This window comes from Chamaea fasciata, unplaced genomic scaffold, assembly GCF_029207755.1.
Source record: "Chamaea fasciata isolate MVZ Bird 193981 ecotype frontalis unplaced genomic scaffold, bChaFas1.0.hap1 SCAF_2, whole genome shotgun sequence".
NCBI lineage: Eukaryota > Metazoa > Chordata > Aves > Passeriformes > Sylviidae > Chamaea > Chamaea fasciata.
The window spans coordinates 47,927,058-47,946,117 of record NW_027094087.1 but is presented as its reverse complement, the minus strand read 5'-3'; the positions used below and the strand labels follow the sequence as shown (position 1 = coordinate 47,946,117).

Sequence of the window (19,060 nt, the reverse complement as noted above, 5' to 3'; positions counted from 1 at the left end):
CCATAGTGTCCAATGCACAGAAGCATTCAGAGTTTTACAGCGTTGCAAAAAGCAAGTCTCTTACTACTTCTCCATGTTTTTTGGTAATGCACTGGCACTGTTGGCCTTGGAGGTGTTCACAGTAGATAATTATGGCAGTCTTACACAGTGTTGATCTCACTTTCCAAGAATCTCATTGCAAAGCATCTCAGGCCTCTGGCTGAGACATTCTAGTTCCAGCCACGATAATAAAATCCATGAGAAATTAAAGAATTGAAAATAAGGTAATTTGGACTCCTCCCTCCAGTGAGCAGCCATCAGAGCTGGTGTCAGGGCAAAGCGTTCCTGCACAAAAAGAAAGCTAGCCAGCTTGCAAGCTGCCTGAAGCTTCTTGCCCATTTTCCTAACCACAGAAGAAGAGACAAAGGTCGTATCCTTTTGGGTCTCTCCATGCCTGGGCCACCTGCAGATGTAGAGAAATAAAAATAGATTCACAGCCCTCATTCTCACTCATGAGCAAATGTGGGCCTCAAATACTTCTTCACTCTTCATTTACATATCTGCTCTATTGAAAACTCAAGGGGTTTTTTGGCTCCTGGCAGATCAACCAACCAACCAAATTACCAAATAATTTTGTGAAAGAAACATCTTAACACATGGAAAAATTTTATGCTATAAACATTAAAAACAAATAATCAGCAATGATTCCCAGATTTTCTTTTTCATGCCACAACCCTGCACTGTCCCAGAAAAGGAAACTTCAAGCAGTCAATCAACTTTGCAGACCTGTTTTAATCTGCCTATTACCAAGTGAGTTGTGAATGCCTCTTCTATTGATTTGCTTTAACATTACACCATTTATACTCCACTTGATTTTCATTAGAAACATTAGTACTGTTCCGGCTCATTAACACACTGTTTTGTCCTTAGGTTTCAGCTAGTAAGAGTCATTCAGTCTTCTAAAACTAAAGTTCACATAGAAGGCTTCACATCTTGTTTATATAAACTCTTTGTGATCCTTTGCTTTAAAAAAATCTTATTTAGGTAGTAGACTGGAAGGTCATTTGTGTGATGCTGCTGCAGTGTCTCAAAAGTCAGAGTTTTGGGGTCAAAATACTTGAGCAAATTATGGCTTTGTTGCCTTCCAAACTATGGAGACTAAAATCAGAAGTCTGATGCTTACTAATACCTCCAGAAACCTTGCAGTAAAACCCAGAGCTAACAGCAAGAGAAAAGATGGACTTTAGGTCAGCTACTACTACATGTCAAACCAGAAATAAAAGTCAAGTAAGCAATCAATCAACAAGTCAATGACCTCCTACATCTAAATAAGCAGCCTACAGGTACAACACAGCCTGGACTCAAATCTAATCATCTTTTGTTGATCTAGTCTGCCTTCACAGAGCCCAAAGAGAGATTAAATATCACCATTTGGAAGTTAGACCTGACTGGACTGCGTTGCAAGACCTTTGGAGAATTTGACAGTGAAATATGTTTTGTGATAGCATCAGGCTCCCAATCACAAGGTGTTCATTGAAACAGTATTTTCCATTTGCACAAAACTAGAGGCTGAAAACTGACCTAAAATGGAGGTCAGGACAACACGAAAAAACCCCAAAGATTAAGCTGCCTTTTAATAAAACTAACAGTAATTACAATTAAGGTGATGAACTTATTTCACCAGGGCTTAAAGGATTTGCTGTACTTGGTTTTGCAAAGATGAATAAGGCACAAAAGGTTAAAGAATGCTTTTATTCAGCTTTCACAGTTCCAAACAGTAAACATAATTAACAATTCACTGATGGTATCAGAGAACATAGTCCTGGTATCAGTAAAATGTCTACTGTTTAAGGCACTGGTAGTGGGAAGAAAAAAAGACATAACATGGATTGCTCTTTATTAATCAAAATTTGAATCTATTATGAATATGTGCTTGCTATTCAATGCTTAGAAACCCACAAGCTACATTCACAAACAAATGTTTATACAATTTCAGTAACTACCAAGACAGGAATCAGTGGCTCCCCTACTTCGACTCTAGAGCAACTATTGCTTTTCTTTGGAGTGGAATCAATTTTTAACATACTAAAGGAAACCAAAACAAAAATTACTTCAGCAGTATGGCTTTAAGACCCTGTATTTGGTTACAATATAGCAAGCCAAGTTAAATAACAGCATACAAGTGCCATATACCATAATTTTAAAAGAAGTAGTTTTACAATATAAAAATTAGTTTAGAACATATTAAAGCCAGTTTTTGTACAAACATTTTTACAAAACTGAATTACTAAAAAAAATTCAATAATGTTTTAAATATGAATCACACTTTACATGTTGTATGCATGAAATTACTTATTTTGATGATATAAATTAGGAATGCTACAAAATTTTTAAAGCTGGCATTCATATGCTACTGAAATGCACACATCAGAAATACTGAAATGCTAGTTCTGCAAAAATCCTTAAGAGTCACTTTTATATTTGCCAAATTGATGTAAGATGACTTCAGTTTCTAGAGGAGCCACAGTGACCTCCCGTGGCTACCTAAGAAATCCCCGTCCTTAACCCTTTTTTTTTTTCCATTTTGTACATGACATTCCACACAAATGCCAATAAAACTTAAAATGTGCAACAGTGGTTTCATGCCTGGTCCAGCTACTCCAGAGAACTACAGTATTTCTATCTGAAATAAGCATAAAGGAGCAGAGCCTTCACACACTCTAGCTCCTGGTCACAGAAAAAAAGCTAAGTGTCCTCTAGATTTATCAAGAAACCTGTTTCAGAACCTTTTAGAGAACTGTTTTCTGTAAGTCAGTGAGAGATGATGTACAATAGATGTTCAACACTTATTCAATATTAAGCTCCCAAATACATAGCATCAGCTTTTGAGAGAGCAAAGGAAGGGAATGTTAATTGATGTTGCCTGAACCAAGTCCTAAGCAGAACACTGGTAAAGTTATACAAGACTCTTAAATGGGAGTCAAGTTCATTGGTATACAAAGCCCAAAAATATTCTAAAAAGAAACCAACTGGAGGAAAAGAATCCAAAAGTCACTTAAGTGCCTTCTTCCATTGCTCTGAAGGGATAAAACCAACAGGAACAAAACAGTCTTCCTACGTCATGAACAGATGAACAATGTGAAAACAAAAATCACAGTAGTGGCTGTCTCTCAGCTGTAAAATAGTAATTAACATGTACATTCTTCTACTGCTTATAAATCCTCCCTGTTATATGCAACTTTTTTTCCATTACGTGACTCTTCTGTGTTTGGTGCCAGCCATGTGAAATACACCTTCACCGGATCAATATTCCAGTGCTTGTGAAATGATACTGGAATTTGGTGAGAAAGGTAGTCTTTTGGGTAGTCCATTGGCCTTGCCTAAGATGGAAGAATAAAACAAAAACACCAGTACTTAATGATGAATAAGAATTTTAAAGAGATATCACTGCTCAATGGCCCCTGTAACACAACAGTATGGCACTGACAAAATACACAAGATGGTAACAAAGGGTTTTTTACACCATTATATTATATCAATTGACAAGGCATTAGTTTAAATCTTCAACTTACACTGCAGTCATGCTAGGAATGAAGTACGCTGATACTAAATATCCCGTTTCTCAGGATGAAATGGGCACAACCTCAGAAGTCATGCGATAAACAATGTAGTTGGTATGAAACCTTAAATATGCAGTTTTGGCTCAATAATGACAATATTATTTTAAACTATATTCTCTTCCTTCTCTAATGAGAGTTGTCAGCACTGCCACTGTGACTGTAGTATTCTAATAGGCAGCCAAAATATATAGAGTTTATGATAGGTTAAGGTTCCAAACATCGTGGTGCCAGAAAACTGTGTTGTTATTCTTCATCAGGCTATATCAAACCAGACAGAATAACAACATAGCTACAAGATGCAGCTGCTGTCCTAATGCTCCATGTGTATTTCATTTTCTCTGGCAGTTCAATGGCACTAAGTGCATCATCACATTAAAAAATTCCCACCTGTAGTGGTCCTTGGTAAAACAGCTACATTTTGCCATTAGAGTTTTTGTAAGAAAAATGCATGGAGGGCAAACATTTGTGCTTTACATCTAGGGGGGAAAAACCCAGACAAGAAGAAAATTGAATGATTTGGACAACAAATAATTGATTTGATGCCTAAGCTGGTAATTAATTCAATACTGCACGCTTCACCTACTTATGGTGGTATTTATAAATTTTCTTCATGCAGTTCTGTATATGTTACAGTCATAAAATTAGGCAACAGAGTTTGACATGAAATCTGAGTATGCGTTGTTGGTGTTTTGTTTTTTTTTTATTCTGATATTTAAAACACAGAGTGCTTATTTTTAAAAATTCCACTGGAGAAATCAAGAGGGAATCTGTATCCCTCATGACTTTTGAAAACACTTTGAAGAACATTTAGGTTTCAAGAACCTGAAGAATTTATTTCTGATAGAGACAGTTTTTACACATCTGAGACTAAAGATTTTTTGCTCTTTGAAAATAAAACAGCTTTTTAGTAAGCTGTAGACAAAATTCTGGTGTTTTGATAATTCTAAAATAATGATACCTACTCTAATAACTGTAATTTTTTTTGCTAAAATTTGTATTCGGTGTTCTAGAAAAGCTAAATATATTGCTTTAGCCCAGATTTTATATTTAAGCCCAAAATTCTGGCTGCTACCCAGCATGTGAAGGTTCCTGTTCTCTTTAAGAGTCTCATCATGTCAAAAACCTCTGGAACAGGTTACAGAATAGCTATCTGCCTCAGCAAGTAGGCAGCAGGAAACCAGTAAGAATGAGCAAACACATCACAGACACTCCAAGAATGAAGATACCTTTGCTTCTTTTTCATAATCTGTATCTCAGAACAATTTTAGATTCACATATTTCATGAAACATCACACATCATAATATTTCAGTCAAGTCCTTAAGAAGTTATTTTCTGCTTGACAGAAAACCCAAAATTAGTTTTCTCATCTTTAAAATATTTTTTGCACAATAGTGGATTTTGCAGAATAAGCACATTCAATTTTGATTCAGCGGTTTTCCCCCACGGGTTAATTTTTGTTCTAGGGATATTAAATAGAATTTGTTACAAGCAACAGTAAAGATGAATCAGAAGTCAGGTGCAATTTTCTATGTGAAAAATCAAACTGCTTGGATTTCCCTTTCAAAGTGACTCAGTATCAAGTGCACACTATTAAGGATTACAAGGAGATCCTTTTTTTTTTAAATAAGGATCATTTTAACAAATTTGGAAAATGAGTTCTGTTATGACTCTCCTTTAATTAGGCTGGTTTGTTGTTTTGGTTCTTTTTAACACCTGTGCAAGCAAAATCATTCAGTAATTGTTGATTTATAATATGCATTACTTGTTTTCTTTCTATATTGAAAGGAGTAAGCAATGACAAACAAAACAGCAGAGTAAACAGATAGGATTTTTTTTTATTAGGACAAGAAATTAAAATATGAAATAAAATTGAATAGTATGTTCTCAGTATTTCCATTTCTCTAAATAGCAAGTGTAATCAGAAATGGAATCTTAACATAGAAAAAGATGACAATTTAAATAAGAAACACGCCCTCCCCCCCAGCTGCTTTGAACTACAGGGTAATTTACTAATTTTCAAGTAGCTTACTATCTCAGCTCATATTCAGATATACAGGTGTTCCCAGTTTTCAATTAGATTGACACCTGAAAAACAACGAATGCTACACTAATTTAAATGTTGACTTTTAAAAAAGTTGTGCACTGTTTGGGAAAAAAAATCCCTAGTGCTTCTTGTTCATACCGTGCAAGAATTTGGTTTACTTGGCTTACAAAGAAGAAAATCTCTACAGCCTCAATACATTATGCACAATTTCCACTGTGACACTATGGTTAGCTTGTTAAATACTGTGTGAAAGACAGAAACAAGATTAAAATCTACTCCAGCCCTTTTATTCCAAACTCACACGAAAATTATGTTTTGTAAGCTCTCTTTCCCATGTGCTAGCATACAGCAATTTATCATACTTACATCATTCTTCAGAATCCACCATAAAAGCAATAATTTCATATTTTATATCTTCACTAATGAAGTATTTCAGAATAGTAAATACTGAACCAATAGAAAAATCAGGTAAGTAGAGCAGGCAGATTTATTGAAAAATTTTAGAGTCAGTTCTCCGTTACCTGAAGAAAAAGGAATTGTGCTGTAGGTTTTTTCCCTTAGAGGATATATAACTACTGTTCAAAGCATGTGGCTCCTAATTCCATTTCTTTTTCAAAATCCTCACCTCTGACTGCATTTCTAATAAAATGCAGTTATAGGTTAGCTAAAATATCATATAAACAAGCAAAGCATTGTAGTAATCCATGGTATGAGAATGTTCTTATTTGATCAGTCTTGTTCTCCTGAGAACCAAGGTAAAGCAGCAGCAGCTTCTTGTTCAGTGTTTTTACATATTGATCAAATTTGAATATTTATGACTGTTTTACGTGTATACTTAAAAAGTGAAATACATTTTTAATACTTGAAAATAGCTCTCTGACCTGATGAAAAAGTGGACTGTGTGTTATAGGGATTCCCAAGCCACTGAAACACATCCCAAGGACCATATCATCAGGTGCATCCATGCTGTAACACCGGCATTTGCTAGCAAGTAGTTTCTGAACTGCTGTTCTGCTGAAAACCATCCTGAATTTAAAAAAAGAGCACGTGAAATGTATAAAAACTTCTAAAGATACAAAATAACTGTAACTAATAAATATTGCTAAATTATTTAAAACTGCAATATTGAACGTAGCCCTCTGATAAAACATGTTTGAAATTCAAAATGTAAGGAGTCAGAACTGACAAATAGTGAAAGAGGAATTTTCTGAAAGATAAATACTTTTTATACTGAAAACTAATTACATCAATTACACCCACTTGATGTTATTCCAACAACAAGTTAGCTACCCATCATTTTTACTACAGCTGATAATTCCTCCTAAATTTGGCCTGGACTCAAAAGGAGTGTCCTCCACAATCTTCCTCAAACGTAAGGGAAAATAGTTGGGGACTTGAGATCAGCATGTGTCACTACACAGAAGGTGTAAGGTAAATTGCACACATCTGGGGAAAATATCACTGTTTCTGTTGAGACTGATTTGTGTCATAATTTAAAACATTTGCACTCAAAAAGATCTCAGTAGGAACTCAAACCAATTACCCTCCTCCACCAGTGATATAGCTGTATCCTCCTGTTCCCAAGCCATAGCCATAACGCTCTCCAAGGAATATTGGTTCATTTGGGTCATAGCAGCTGAGCAATTTTCGGAGTCTGAATATACTATAATATGAAAAGTGATTAAAAAACATCTTGTAAACATTCATTTTGGAACAGACATTGCTACCCTCAACAGCATTCTATTAAACAGCACAAAGATGACAGAAGAAATTCAGAAATTCTACCCAAAAAAACTCCCCTAGAGATACAGACTGCTAAACAGAAATTTATGATGGATTATTTACTATGAGATATGACCGCACAATTTGGTCAAATGATGAACAAATTACCTTAAAGTATTTTTTGACATAGATGGTTTGTCAGTAAATCCGCAATTCATCTCAGAGAAAACAGGAAATGACACTTTCCAAGCAATGGTTAAGATTTTGCAAATTATCTATGGACATTTACAATTTGAAAACTAAACCAGTAGATTTAGTTCTATGAATGCTGCATTATTCACAGTTACATCCTCTCACTACTTCTTTTGTCACATGATTTAATGTAACCACTGTTCATCACGATGGGATCCTGTGCATTGCTCACTCTGCCTTTTTTTGCTTATGTTGCAGTGTCAGATTTTACAAGAATGGGGTCCAATTTTCCAACAAATGCAAGTTCCAAAACACCATTCTGGGTAGCTCAGACAACTGACCTGAGCTTATGGAACCTTTCTTCAGATAGATTAGTCTGAGGAACACATCTTAGAAAGGTTTTTAGCAAATTACTAAATCCTATGAGCTCAAACATACCTACACTGAAGAATCACAAAACGTGGTGTGTCCAGACTAAATAATTACATGTTAATACAGCTTTAACCAAGTTACATCATTGTTTTTAATATCTGTCAAAAGAATACTGATGGGAAGTGACAATTTTTTTTCTTCAAGTCATATAAGGCCACATGGCTAATACAATAGCTGTATCTCTTAAACAAAGAAGGATAGGCGAATATTGCTAAATCTCTTATTGACATAAAGAGTGGTAGCTCATGAAGCAATGCAATATATACCTTATCAGTGTGTCATCATCCACTACAACTAACCAAGGGGTTCTGGGAGAAGTATGATTCAAAAACCTTTCCAAAATGGCAAAAGTTTTCCCACAGTGACCTAAAAAGAAATTAACAGGATATATACTTAAATAAAATATGAATTAAGTTAAACCCAAGCTTTATTCCAGTTATCTGTCAAGCTGTTGAACAATACTGGACAAATTGCTATTGTTAATTAAAAGAGCTATAAAAATGAGGAGACTATGATAGAAGAATGCTCTGCAAAATACTTCAAGATACTGTCACAGCATTTCATGATGCTTTTTTAGAAATAATTAAATATACACCTCACTGGGAATTCAGGTCCTGATCACTGCCTCTAAGGAAAGGTCTGAACATTTATCACAAGATTATAATGAAGTCCAGAGGTAAGACACCCTTTGCTAGGAGTGCACAAGTGAAATACCCTTGTTCAGAATAAGCAGGACATGAGAAAGAAAAAGTTTCAGACTTCTGCTGAACCTTTTTTAGATCTTGGACAAACTTCATTTCAGACATTCTTTATTCATCACAGCTGATTGTCTAAAGTAATTACTGCTATCAATATTAAATTTAGTAAAAAATCACTCAACATAACAGGTTTATATCTGAAGCCACTTTCAGTTAAAATGTTCTTTGAGAAAATGCAGTAATTGTATGCTGAAGAAATGAAGGAAATCCTTGCTCTGGTGATTTTGTGAGACTGTGAACTTAATCCAGACTAGTATGTGAACGTTTTTCAAAATTAAACCCAAGATTTCTTTATTATACTCTATCACAAAACTTGGAAGCTCCCTGGCATGACTAGAACTGCTGGGCATGGCTTCTACAATTAATCCATGTGTGCCCAGCAGACTGGCTGCCGCTTGACAACACTCACTGCTTGCTCATGTCCTGCTCCACCTGTGCACACAAAAAATCCTGCCTCTTCTCTCTCTGCCTCTAACAGACAAAAAAAAAAAAAAAGGGGGGCGGAAATAACCCAGAGGTCAGAACAACTGACCTTGTGGGCCACATGAGGCTAACAGACCGCTGCCTGGACACATGTAATTCAGAAGGTAATAAAGTATCAGCCTAAGAACAATAGATCAAATGAAATAGAAAAATCAAAATTAATAAACCTAAGAAAGCCACCATATCCATAGTCTTTTTTCTATTCAAACACAAACTAAATTAATTTAAATGCCTATTGTTTGCTATAAAAAGATGGCTCAATTAGTTTTTGTGCTTAAATCAAGACATGCAAGGCACATGGATATAGTATCTGAATACCATATGGCAAGCAGTTTATGCTTAGTACAGTTTGCACTGCCTAAGGTCTTTTGAAATAAATTTATGATTTCTTCACTGTTGATGATCCTACTGAAAATCATAAATAACTGTAGAGTTATAACTCTTACCCCAAGTAATAATACCATTTCTTTTTCTCTTGGAATGTATCAGTATACCATGCTTTCAAAATCTCAGTATTTAGGTTTCTGCTAAAAAGAACACATTATCTACACAGGGGGACGCTGAATGTACTCTCCATCCATTTCCTGTGTGAAGAGCATTCTTATAGTTTAGGCTGCACATATGTGCTAGAGAAAACCAGAATTTCTAAATGACATGCTTGACATGAGAGACACATATCATCCATAAAACTTCACTTCTTCAGCCAGTCATTTGTGCAAAAGTGACAACAGTCAATAGCTCACCTCTGTCAGTGTTAGGTATGCCTAAATCTACAGTAGGAATGGAGATGTCTGCATAATCACTGTAGTATTCAATAAGGGCAGCTTCTCTTTCCCAAGTCTGCTTTACAACCGGTACTGCAAAACAATGATTGGCATTCAAACACAATGAACTTGATTAAAATAGATACTTGATCCAAATATTCATGTTAACCACGTTTTGTTAGCCACATTTCTTCACATGGTAATAAAAACGCTGCTTCAAATACAGCATCATGATTGTAAATGTTCATTCTATTTTCTTCCATATAATAGTTAGAGAGAAAAAAATTTTACAATTTTATGAAAGCCAGTTGGGCCAGTTTTATTTAAATTATAAAAAAGATTCTATTAAATATGACAATAATTTCATGATACTATTATTTATAATAATAATTGAAAAATGTGATATTTATATTTTGGCTAACCAAAGAATGGAATTCTACTTTTACACTTGCAATTGTACAATTCATAGCACACATCAGCACAAACACTACCAGAGATTAGTCCTTCTTCCAGTATTGAAATGGCACATATTTTAATCCAACTGTACAGTCTGTAACATATTCTGAATCAGAAACAGACCAAATGTACCTTTTAAAATACTGTACTGGTATTAAACACATTCTATCTGACAGCAACATCATATTAATGCTCCAAAGCACCTGTCTCTGGAGACACACTCACAGGGCATTTTATAACCACTCCTGTTATAAACATATAAATATTTATGGTTTCATTTATAAATAAGATGTATTTGTGTAGTATAGCTTATAAATATCATACAATCAATTTTGATCCCATGGGGATTCTATTCAAAGGAGGATTGCTTAATGCTTTTCTAAAAAAAACAACCCTTTTCTTACAAGTTTGCCATTTCACATCAGCACTTAAAATTGATCATACAAAATTCTAATAATGATGCCATGAGTATTTACATTACATCCAGAAGTGAATAAATTACAGGTAACACAAAAACCTGCAGGGTGTTCAGAAGAAAACCATTGGATTGAAATAATGATCTCTCTTCCATCCTAAAAATGAGAAGGTCAGGCCTGAGATGAACAGGTACTCTTGAGCAAGTACTCTGTACTCTGCTGTTACTGCTTCTCTGCTTTATGCTCTGACACATCCAGGAGGTCTCACCAGTAGCAGTTAGTGCTTTAAATGGAGGAAAATATTTATAACTTCCCTTTGCTGCTATACAACCCTGATGCTCATGAACAACTCACTTTAGCCCCTTGCTAGAATCATCCATCACCTAATTTGATGCTTGTTGCCTACCTAGTTGCTCACTTCCCTCTACTCTGAACACACAGGGTTTATTACTCGATTGATCAACACTCAGTTTGATAACAGTTACCCTCTGACTTCATTTTACTGTTAAGACAGAGTAATAAGAACTCAATGCACTAATGGAAAGACTTTAACATTTTGAAAAGAAAAAAATCACTTTTGTAGCATTTTGCAACGGTCCCATACTACTTTTAAAAGTTCTTAAAGAAATGTAAAAGTTCTCATTTTTTCATAAAACATCCTAAAGGAATTATATACAAACAACAGGTACAGGCAGGAAATTATTTTCTTATTTTGTTGAAATCTTTTACTTAAAAATGTTTCTCAGCAGAACAAAACCAGAAAGGTTTCAGAAAACAAGCCTCCAGAACAGAAGAATTACAGACACACAAGAGCATCCAAACTTTCTCTTGCAGAGGGAGATGCACCTGTGAAGGTTGCTCTACCTTTCTCCAAACGAGGACCTGAAACTCAGCAGGGTCCTTTAACACACAGAAGTATTTGCAATTACAGACTGAGCCTCTCAATTCCTTTGGTGGATGCCCCCTTCTTTCTATAAATGAAAAAAAGTTTACTGAAGCAAGGACTTGAGTCTCATCACAGTTAAGACGTCTGGCAAGGGGGCTGTTAACTAAAGTGTCCTTCTCTTTCCCTTGCTTGTCTTGATGGAAGTGTCACCATGCAGACTAATGTCACTTGTAAATTGAATCCCACAATACTTTGTAATTTCTGGCAAATTGTACCTTCCAAAAGAAAACTACTTGAAATTTTGGACTAGATGATGATGAAAATATTTATCAATATGTATTAATACTTGTGATCACACCAAAAGTTTTAATACCCGTAGAGATATTTAAAGATCAGCTCTAAGCTCTTAATGACATTTTATTTCTGCTATTTCTAGAACCCTCTTGCATGTTTGCAGTCTTGAAAATTTCTTTTATAACCACAGATGGTATGTGTAAGAAGGAGAGTTGTATCTGAAGTAAATTCTGAGGTAAAATTTAGCTGCTTTTAAAAGCACATCGATTTCCAAGCCTTAATGCTGCATTAATGTAGTTTTTGGCATACAATAAAGAATGACTTACCAGGTAAAAAGAGCTCTCTGAAGCTGGCATCCATTAATCTTTCAAAATCTGGAGTAAGATTATCCTCTATTGCATAACACTGGAAGCTGTGAGGAAAGTTCAAGAATTTTCCTCAGTCTTCAACAGGTGTTTCTTGAAGGATGTTTATGCTATCTTTTTGAGGCCTTTTGTATTTTTCTGACTTTCTAGGTTGGTTTTTTTCTTTTTTTCAAATTTTGATGTTAAAAAATGAACATGGATCCAGGAAGGAGAACTCTTCAGTGAACTCCAATTACAGGACAGTCAATTTTGTTTTGTCAAAAGCTACTTTAAAGATAACCTAACAACTACATTATTAAAATACTACAAATGTGCCTTCATCAGGTGCAGTAGCATTGAGAAAAAAATTCCATAAATCTTAGTATGAAAAAATCCCGCCTGTTTTTAACCAGACCTAGTTAAGAAGAGTTTTACTTCCATCCTGTCCTCTGAGAACAGGTGTGGAAAACCCTCTCAAAATTTGGTACAACTACTAACTAGTTACTTGATTTTCTTTTTTTTTTTTGTTGTTGTTAATTATAATCACTTTAAATTATGCTTATAAACAAACTAAGCATATTGGAGACAGTATTATGCACCTGGAATATTAAAGAGCACACAAAATTCAAGCAATTTCCTGGGAATAAATCTCTTCCTTCTTAACAAAATGTCTAGAAGCAAACCAGACCAGAGGGGTAGGTGGCATCAAGTAGGTGGAGCATCTTCTGTTAAACTGGTGGATTTAGAATTTTTTCTTCCAAGCTTTGTTAAGACTTGATCTCCCTCAACTTAGCTGAGCATTACTGTGTGTTAGTGGAAGCTCAGAGTCTCTCTGTGTCTATTTTCTGTGCCTCTGAGGAGGAAGTTAATGCTCACTGTGTGTACCTTGCTGGGCTGCGCAAGGGGTTTTTCTGGTTGTTGTTTTTAGCATGGTGACCACCACTGCCTGTGTGACTACAGTTTTCAGATAGACTTTCAGATGAAATCTGCTATAGCGTTTCACACGCTCTTGATCTGGGCCACTGGCTGGCTGAAGTACTACATGTGACCAGATTTCTAGAAGGGACAAGTTTTCCCATTCCAAGCATTATAAAGCACATGTGCACATGGAACATCTAGAAGCAACGTGACAGCATAATAAGCTGCTCAGTCTTTTACTGGAGAGGAGGGCAGGACAAAAGGAAGAAGGAAATGAGGGACATTTCAGCTTGTTCAAATTTCTAAGGCAGCCACCAAAGAGCTGCACAATTGTCACTGCAGGTACAAAGAGAAAAAGTGAAGCAATTATCTGGGGGAAACTCACTAAAGTTTAATAGCTGCTAGTAACTGCTGTATTAATCCATATATTTCATACAACAATATAAGCTAACCCTATGCAGGTTTTAATTTAGGTATTCAATTCCAAGTTTTTTACCAACAGTGACTAAAGTTGAAACAAATTTTTATCTTAAGTGTTTCACAGCACTCCTGAGGACTCTGAACCATTAAAAGATCCCACCTGAAGGATAAACTGTTTATAATTCCAAAACTTTCCTGTTTCCCAGTCGATTTTGCAAACGTTTAGTCCCAAGAGCTACAGAGACAGCATATATCAGCTTTTTAAATATTCATTTTAGGAATTTTATTTCATAGAACTACTACCTTGACCAGCCAACAACTTACTTCTGTCACCATGAAATTTTCGACATGTTTTTACAGCAACAAAAACATCTTCCTTATTCACTGGCTCTCCCTACATGAACAAAACAAAAATTAATCTTTTAAGTGCAGGCTGTGCCTATAGTATTCTATAGGATATGTATGTCCAAACATATAATAAAACACGAAGTATCTTTTCATTGTATAGTCTATCAAGCAGAAGAGCGTTCTCATGATAAGCCAGGAAGTAACTTTTTATCTCTTAAAATAAGCACCACTGGTTGTTTGAAATTCCTGAAATAACATTACTGGAAAATTTTTTCCATTGATGTAGTACTCTAACAAGAACTAAAACGCCTATCATTAGGAAAAGACCATCAGTAGAAAAGCTCGTTGAACTAAGAATGATTCATCTGAAAAAGAATGATTTCTTAATTTCTTTGAAATCAGTCACAATGAGAACACAAATTGTATCACACTTGGGAAAATGCTACTTAAATGCTACACACTAGAAATCTTTGAATTTCCTCAACTCCTTGACTACTTTGACTTGTTATCCTTTTTGACACCTAGAATTTTACTCTCCTGGAAGCACAGAACATATCTTGGCCTCTAGCTACACTTAATTCATAACATAATAAATGTATTCTCCTAGAGGTGGAAGAGATGGGTTGTACTTTAAGGCACCAAATACTATTTTGCATTTTATCTTTAGCCTCAGCAAGTTTTAAATTCCCATCTGTGGGGGGAAAAAAAGATCATCTATACTTCAGTATCTCACTGTGTAAGGATAAATAATTTATAGATTATGCGCCAACCAAACACTGTGGTAGAAAGACTCATTAAAGCATATGTAATATTAGTTGCCAGGAAATATTCTGTGCCACAGAAGCCTGAAAGCATATCCAAAATACTCCCTAGATAAATGCCAGAACAAACTATTTTGTTGGGGTTTCTCTTAGCTTACTTAAAAATATTTTCTCAAGTTTTGAGATGTTTGAACTCAAGTATTATACATTTTAGTCAGTTTTACTTTTGGTAAGCAAATGGTATTTAAAAATATTGTACTTACACAAAGTGGCAGAAAATTACTGAATGTTGTTGCACAGTCATCAGCCTTATATGAATTCACATCATCTGTGCAGAACTCAGGCACTGGAGTAAGATGTGGTCCTTCCCCTTTCTGCCAAATGTACAGGGCAATCTGTCGAAATTGGGAACATTTATATCAGTAATTAAACCAGATAAAAAAATTTCAGAGCATACAAAGAAAATATATTAACAAGGAAAGTGAAAGATACGGGACAATGCAGCAGATTTGTCCCTGAGTTGATTAACTAATTCCTCTATATTCTGCTGGTGGCACCATGCTCAGAGGCAGGTATTGGTTGCTGGCTCCTCCAGTTTCTTCCCTTGTCACTCCCTGCAGCTGGAAGGACAGAGAACAGCACTTGTGCTCCTGAGTCCTTTAACCAATTGTATTAGTATTAGTCCAGAATTCAACTATTCAGAGTTAATGTCTATCACGTGAACCAAAAAAGAACCAAAGCTCCTAGACAACAAAGAGTATTTGACAACTGGAACTTATCACTGATTATTTATGGAAATTCACAATGTCCTAAAATTTCCCACTGAAAAATGAAATTTCAATTGAAAGCCTTAGAATGGCATATGGCTGTATTATTTTAGAAGCGAAATTAGAGTGCCATTTTGGGTTGTAGCACAGGATGACACAAGGTTACTAAAACAATGGAAACAGATCTACAGTAAAAAGACAAAAAAAGTCTTAATCCTAGTTCAGATCTAATTCTACATGTACAAAAACCTCTGTTATTCAATTCCAACATTGACTAAGCAACAGAGAATATACCATATACTGTGGAGTTACAAAAAGTCCAAGCAACAACCAACAAATGAGTAGCATGAGAAAAACACTTTACCACATCTGCAAGATATGGAAGTATATAAATGTTATGGATGTAAAAAATAGTAACTTGGAAAGTAATAAGGTAAAACAAACAAAAAAGAAATAATAATAATGATTGCAAAAAAGAAATAATAATAAAAAAGGTGCAGAGCACAATAAAATACCAAAGACTAGAGGCATATGTTATTAGGAGTCTGTCAAACTAAAATATTTCTTGTAAACTTAAACATTATACACAACCATTATAAACAACAGATTATATTCTTTGATTTGTTGTCAATCTTGATTCACACAAGAAGAGCATAGACATAAAAATGATTTAAGACAGAGAAGATGGTGATTTATTAAATAAATGAGAGGAAATGAAACTGTCTCTAGGGAGACATGAGACTGTGCAGAAAGAATAACTACAGGGCTGAAGTGGGTTATCGATGGCAATAAATTTGAAATGAAACATATGCAAAGACTTGCTAACAGAATAATAAGTGGATGGAAGTCCTTTTGTTGGTCGAGTGATCAATTGTTTTTTACTAAGCAGTCTGTAGCACATAAAAGGAGTGGCTCAATGATTTCTTTTTAATGACAATATGTTTAAAAACTTTGTTAGCGCTGACGTAGGCTGGGAATATATGAATAGTTTTGTCTTAAAAATAAAGATAAAATAAAATGACATTGTGAAGCCTAAGGTCTTGCATCGAGAAAAATTAACAAGAGGTAAAAAACACCTTCTTGTCTTGTTTCTCACAGCAAAATGAAAGCTGAGAGGGATTCAATTGTTTTTGAGAAATACATCAGTCAATGAGGGGAAATTATATAAAAGAATACATTTGCACAATACCAAGTTTATTTAAATATGCTAAAAATCTATACTCTATAAATACACTGTAGATTTGTGTTCTAAAAGAGGAGGTTTATGACCACTACAAGATCTGAAAAAGCAGCAGTAGTTTTATGTAAAGGTGGTTTTTTTCTGGACCAGAACAACAATTTATAGATGCTTTTCAGGAGCGTTAAAAGAATTAAAACTACTTCAGTGTTACACTATTTCAGGCCAAAATCTTTATCCTGTTCTTTCTTCCTTCTTCACATTCCTTATTCCTAACCTTAATCATATTCTTATTTCAGGCCAGAAGCTTATTCCAGATTCAACCCCCTCTCCCATCCCTGGTTCAGAAGTTCACTTCGGTGACAGTACAAAACCCTGGATGGCAAAATTCGTTTAAATGCAGAAAAAACAAAAAGGCCTCCAAAAAGGAGCACAGATACAGCCTCCTTCTCACATACCTTTCAGTCAGTTCACTCACTGTCTGAAATACCTTCTGCCAACCTTCTGAAAGTGTAGCATACCAGAGACAAAAAAATGTCTTTCTAGACTCGCACGCTGCAAGTGGCAGCACAGCGTGTTCACACAAAGGTAGATTCCTCAGAGTATTTAATGCAAACCCCACCATATTTAGCTCTGAGAGTCTGATTCAGAAAGTGAGTGAGGATGGCTGGAATTGAGATACTGCTCACCTCATCTTCTGGTTTCTGAACTGGAAGTCTCTCTCCTTCCTTACAGAGCAAACCTTAGGAGATCCCTTAATATAAACAACCATGTATGCATTCATATATGAATGCAAGCTTATTAATAAATTTTTCTATGCTCAAAATATAGTTTAAAAATACTACAATATTCTAAAGGAAGGAGAAGGACTCTAACACGCCATTGCAGTCAACCTTTTTTAGCAACATTTAAGAAAAATCTCTCGTTTTCATTATGATTTACTACCATTCACATTTATAAATTTGAGACCATTTTTCTTTCATTACACCACTGCTTACCTCATGCTTTAAATCTATTGTGAAGTCTGATTTGAGTGGTTCACTCTTTAGCTTCTTTGCAAGCCTATGCAAATAGAGATGAAGAAATTTAATCAAACATATTAAAAAAATCAATCACTAGTGCATGCAGGCAAGTGTGGCTGGTACTACTGACCACCTTATAAGGGGGAAATAATAATAAATCACATTTCTATATTTTTTGCCTCAAGAAGCAACTCATATTTATCATATAAATCTTTTTCTTAAAAAAATCTGAACAGCGTCATGACATTAATTTTCCGCACACACGTTTTGATACATTCTTCCTGTGCAAGAAGAAAGTTCTCACCTGGGGAAGACTGAGAGTCCGGCATAAAATTTACAACAAATTAAAAGCAACAGTGCATCTGAAGCGCAGTATTGATCAGCATCTCAAACTACAGACAATATTCTCTACGTATTTCAAAGCATATTATTTAGGGACCTTCAATTTGTGAGAACATCGATCCTTGCTATGGTAAGATGCATTCAACTTCTGAAATCCATGAACTTTTCAAATCTCATTTGAAAGCATCTAACCATCTAAGCTGAAATAAATGTGTAGTTTGTCTGAACAGCATGAGAAACACTTCTAGAGGGCAATGCAGCCACTCTGAGACTCAAGAATAAAACCACTGTCTCAGGGAGAATACATTCTTAAAATTACAATATGAGATTGAACTAGTTAAACAATTAGTACTGGACAACTATTAGCTAGTTGATGTAGGCAGAGTGAAGCAAAATAAATCACATCAACACAGCAACGATACAGAAATTTACTTCTGCACTCATTTAATTTTGAAGCATTTACAATAATTATACTTGGAATGTGTAGAATAATGGAGAATAAACAGGAAGTGACTTAAAATTCAATTCTTACTTGTTAACGAGTGGAATGCTAAGAGCCCAACCAGCAGCAAAATCGGGAAATTTAAAGACTGTAGGATTTTCAGCAAAGGCATAATGGTGAATTATTGTAGATTCTTCATCATATAATGCTTTACCTAAAAACCACTCCTGTAAAGGAATATAGGAAATAATTTTGTTCATCTACAGCATCCTTTTAGTGAAGATGACGACTGCATTCATGCTGAATAAAGAAAACCTGAAAACAAAAACAAGGGAAGCATATTGTTCACAATAAATAATCTGGACAAAAACTGTATTTGGTAAGAAATGAAAATAAAGAGTGTTCTCTGAAATCAAATACAGGCTGCGTTTTCAAACTCCAGAACATGCCTTGGCTTCCACCTGTTCAAAGA

At 35.1% G+C, this 19,060-nt stretch overlaps 1 protein-coding gene across 4 annotated transcripts in view; it reads right to left on the bottom strand.

Moving 5' to 3' along the window:
* Nucleotides 1-1,712: 1,712 nt before the first annotated feature.
* The window catches only part of B3GLCT (beta 3-glucosyltransferase), a 49,185-nt gene continuing 31,837 nt past the window's right edge, over nt 1,713-19,060 (bottom strand). For 2 of the 4 annotated variants that reach the window (XM_066175969.1, XM_066175968.1), the window contains 9 exons: nt 18,679-18,815; nt 17,781-17,844; nt 15,102-15,233; nt 14,054-14,123; nt 9,975-10,088; nt 8,257-8,356; nt 7,188-7,307; nt 6,526-6,670; nt 1,713-3,359 (listed from right to left, as the gene is read on the bottom strand). In XM_066175969.1, coding sequence (XP_066032066.1) covers nt 3,192-3,359; nt 6,526-6,670; nt 7,188-7,307; nt 8,257-8,356; nt 9,975-10,088; nt 14,054-14,123; nt 15,102-15,233; nt 17,781-17,844; nt 18,679-18,815 — 1,050 coding nt within the window. In that variant the 3' untranslated portion in view covers nt 1,713-3,191. Of the gene's footprint in view, nt 3,360-5,434; nt 6,166-6,525; nt 6,671-7,187; nt 7,308-8,256; nt 8,357-9,974; nt 10,089-14,053; nt 14,124-15,101; nt 15,234-17,780; nt 17,845-18,678; nt 18,816-19,060 lie in introns of those variants that run through there. The other 2 variants (XR_010719367.1, XM_066175966.1) reach the window with 2 other exon arrangements.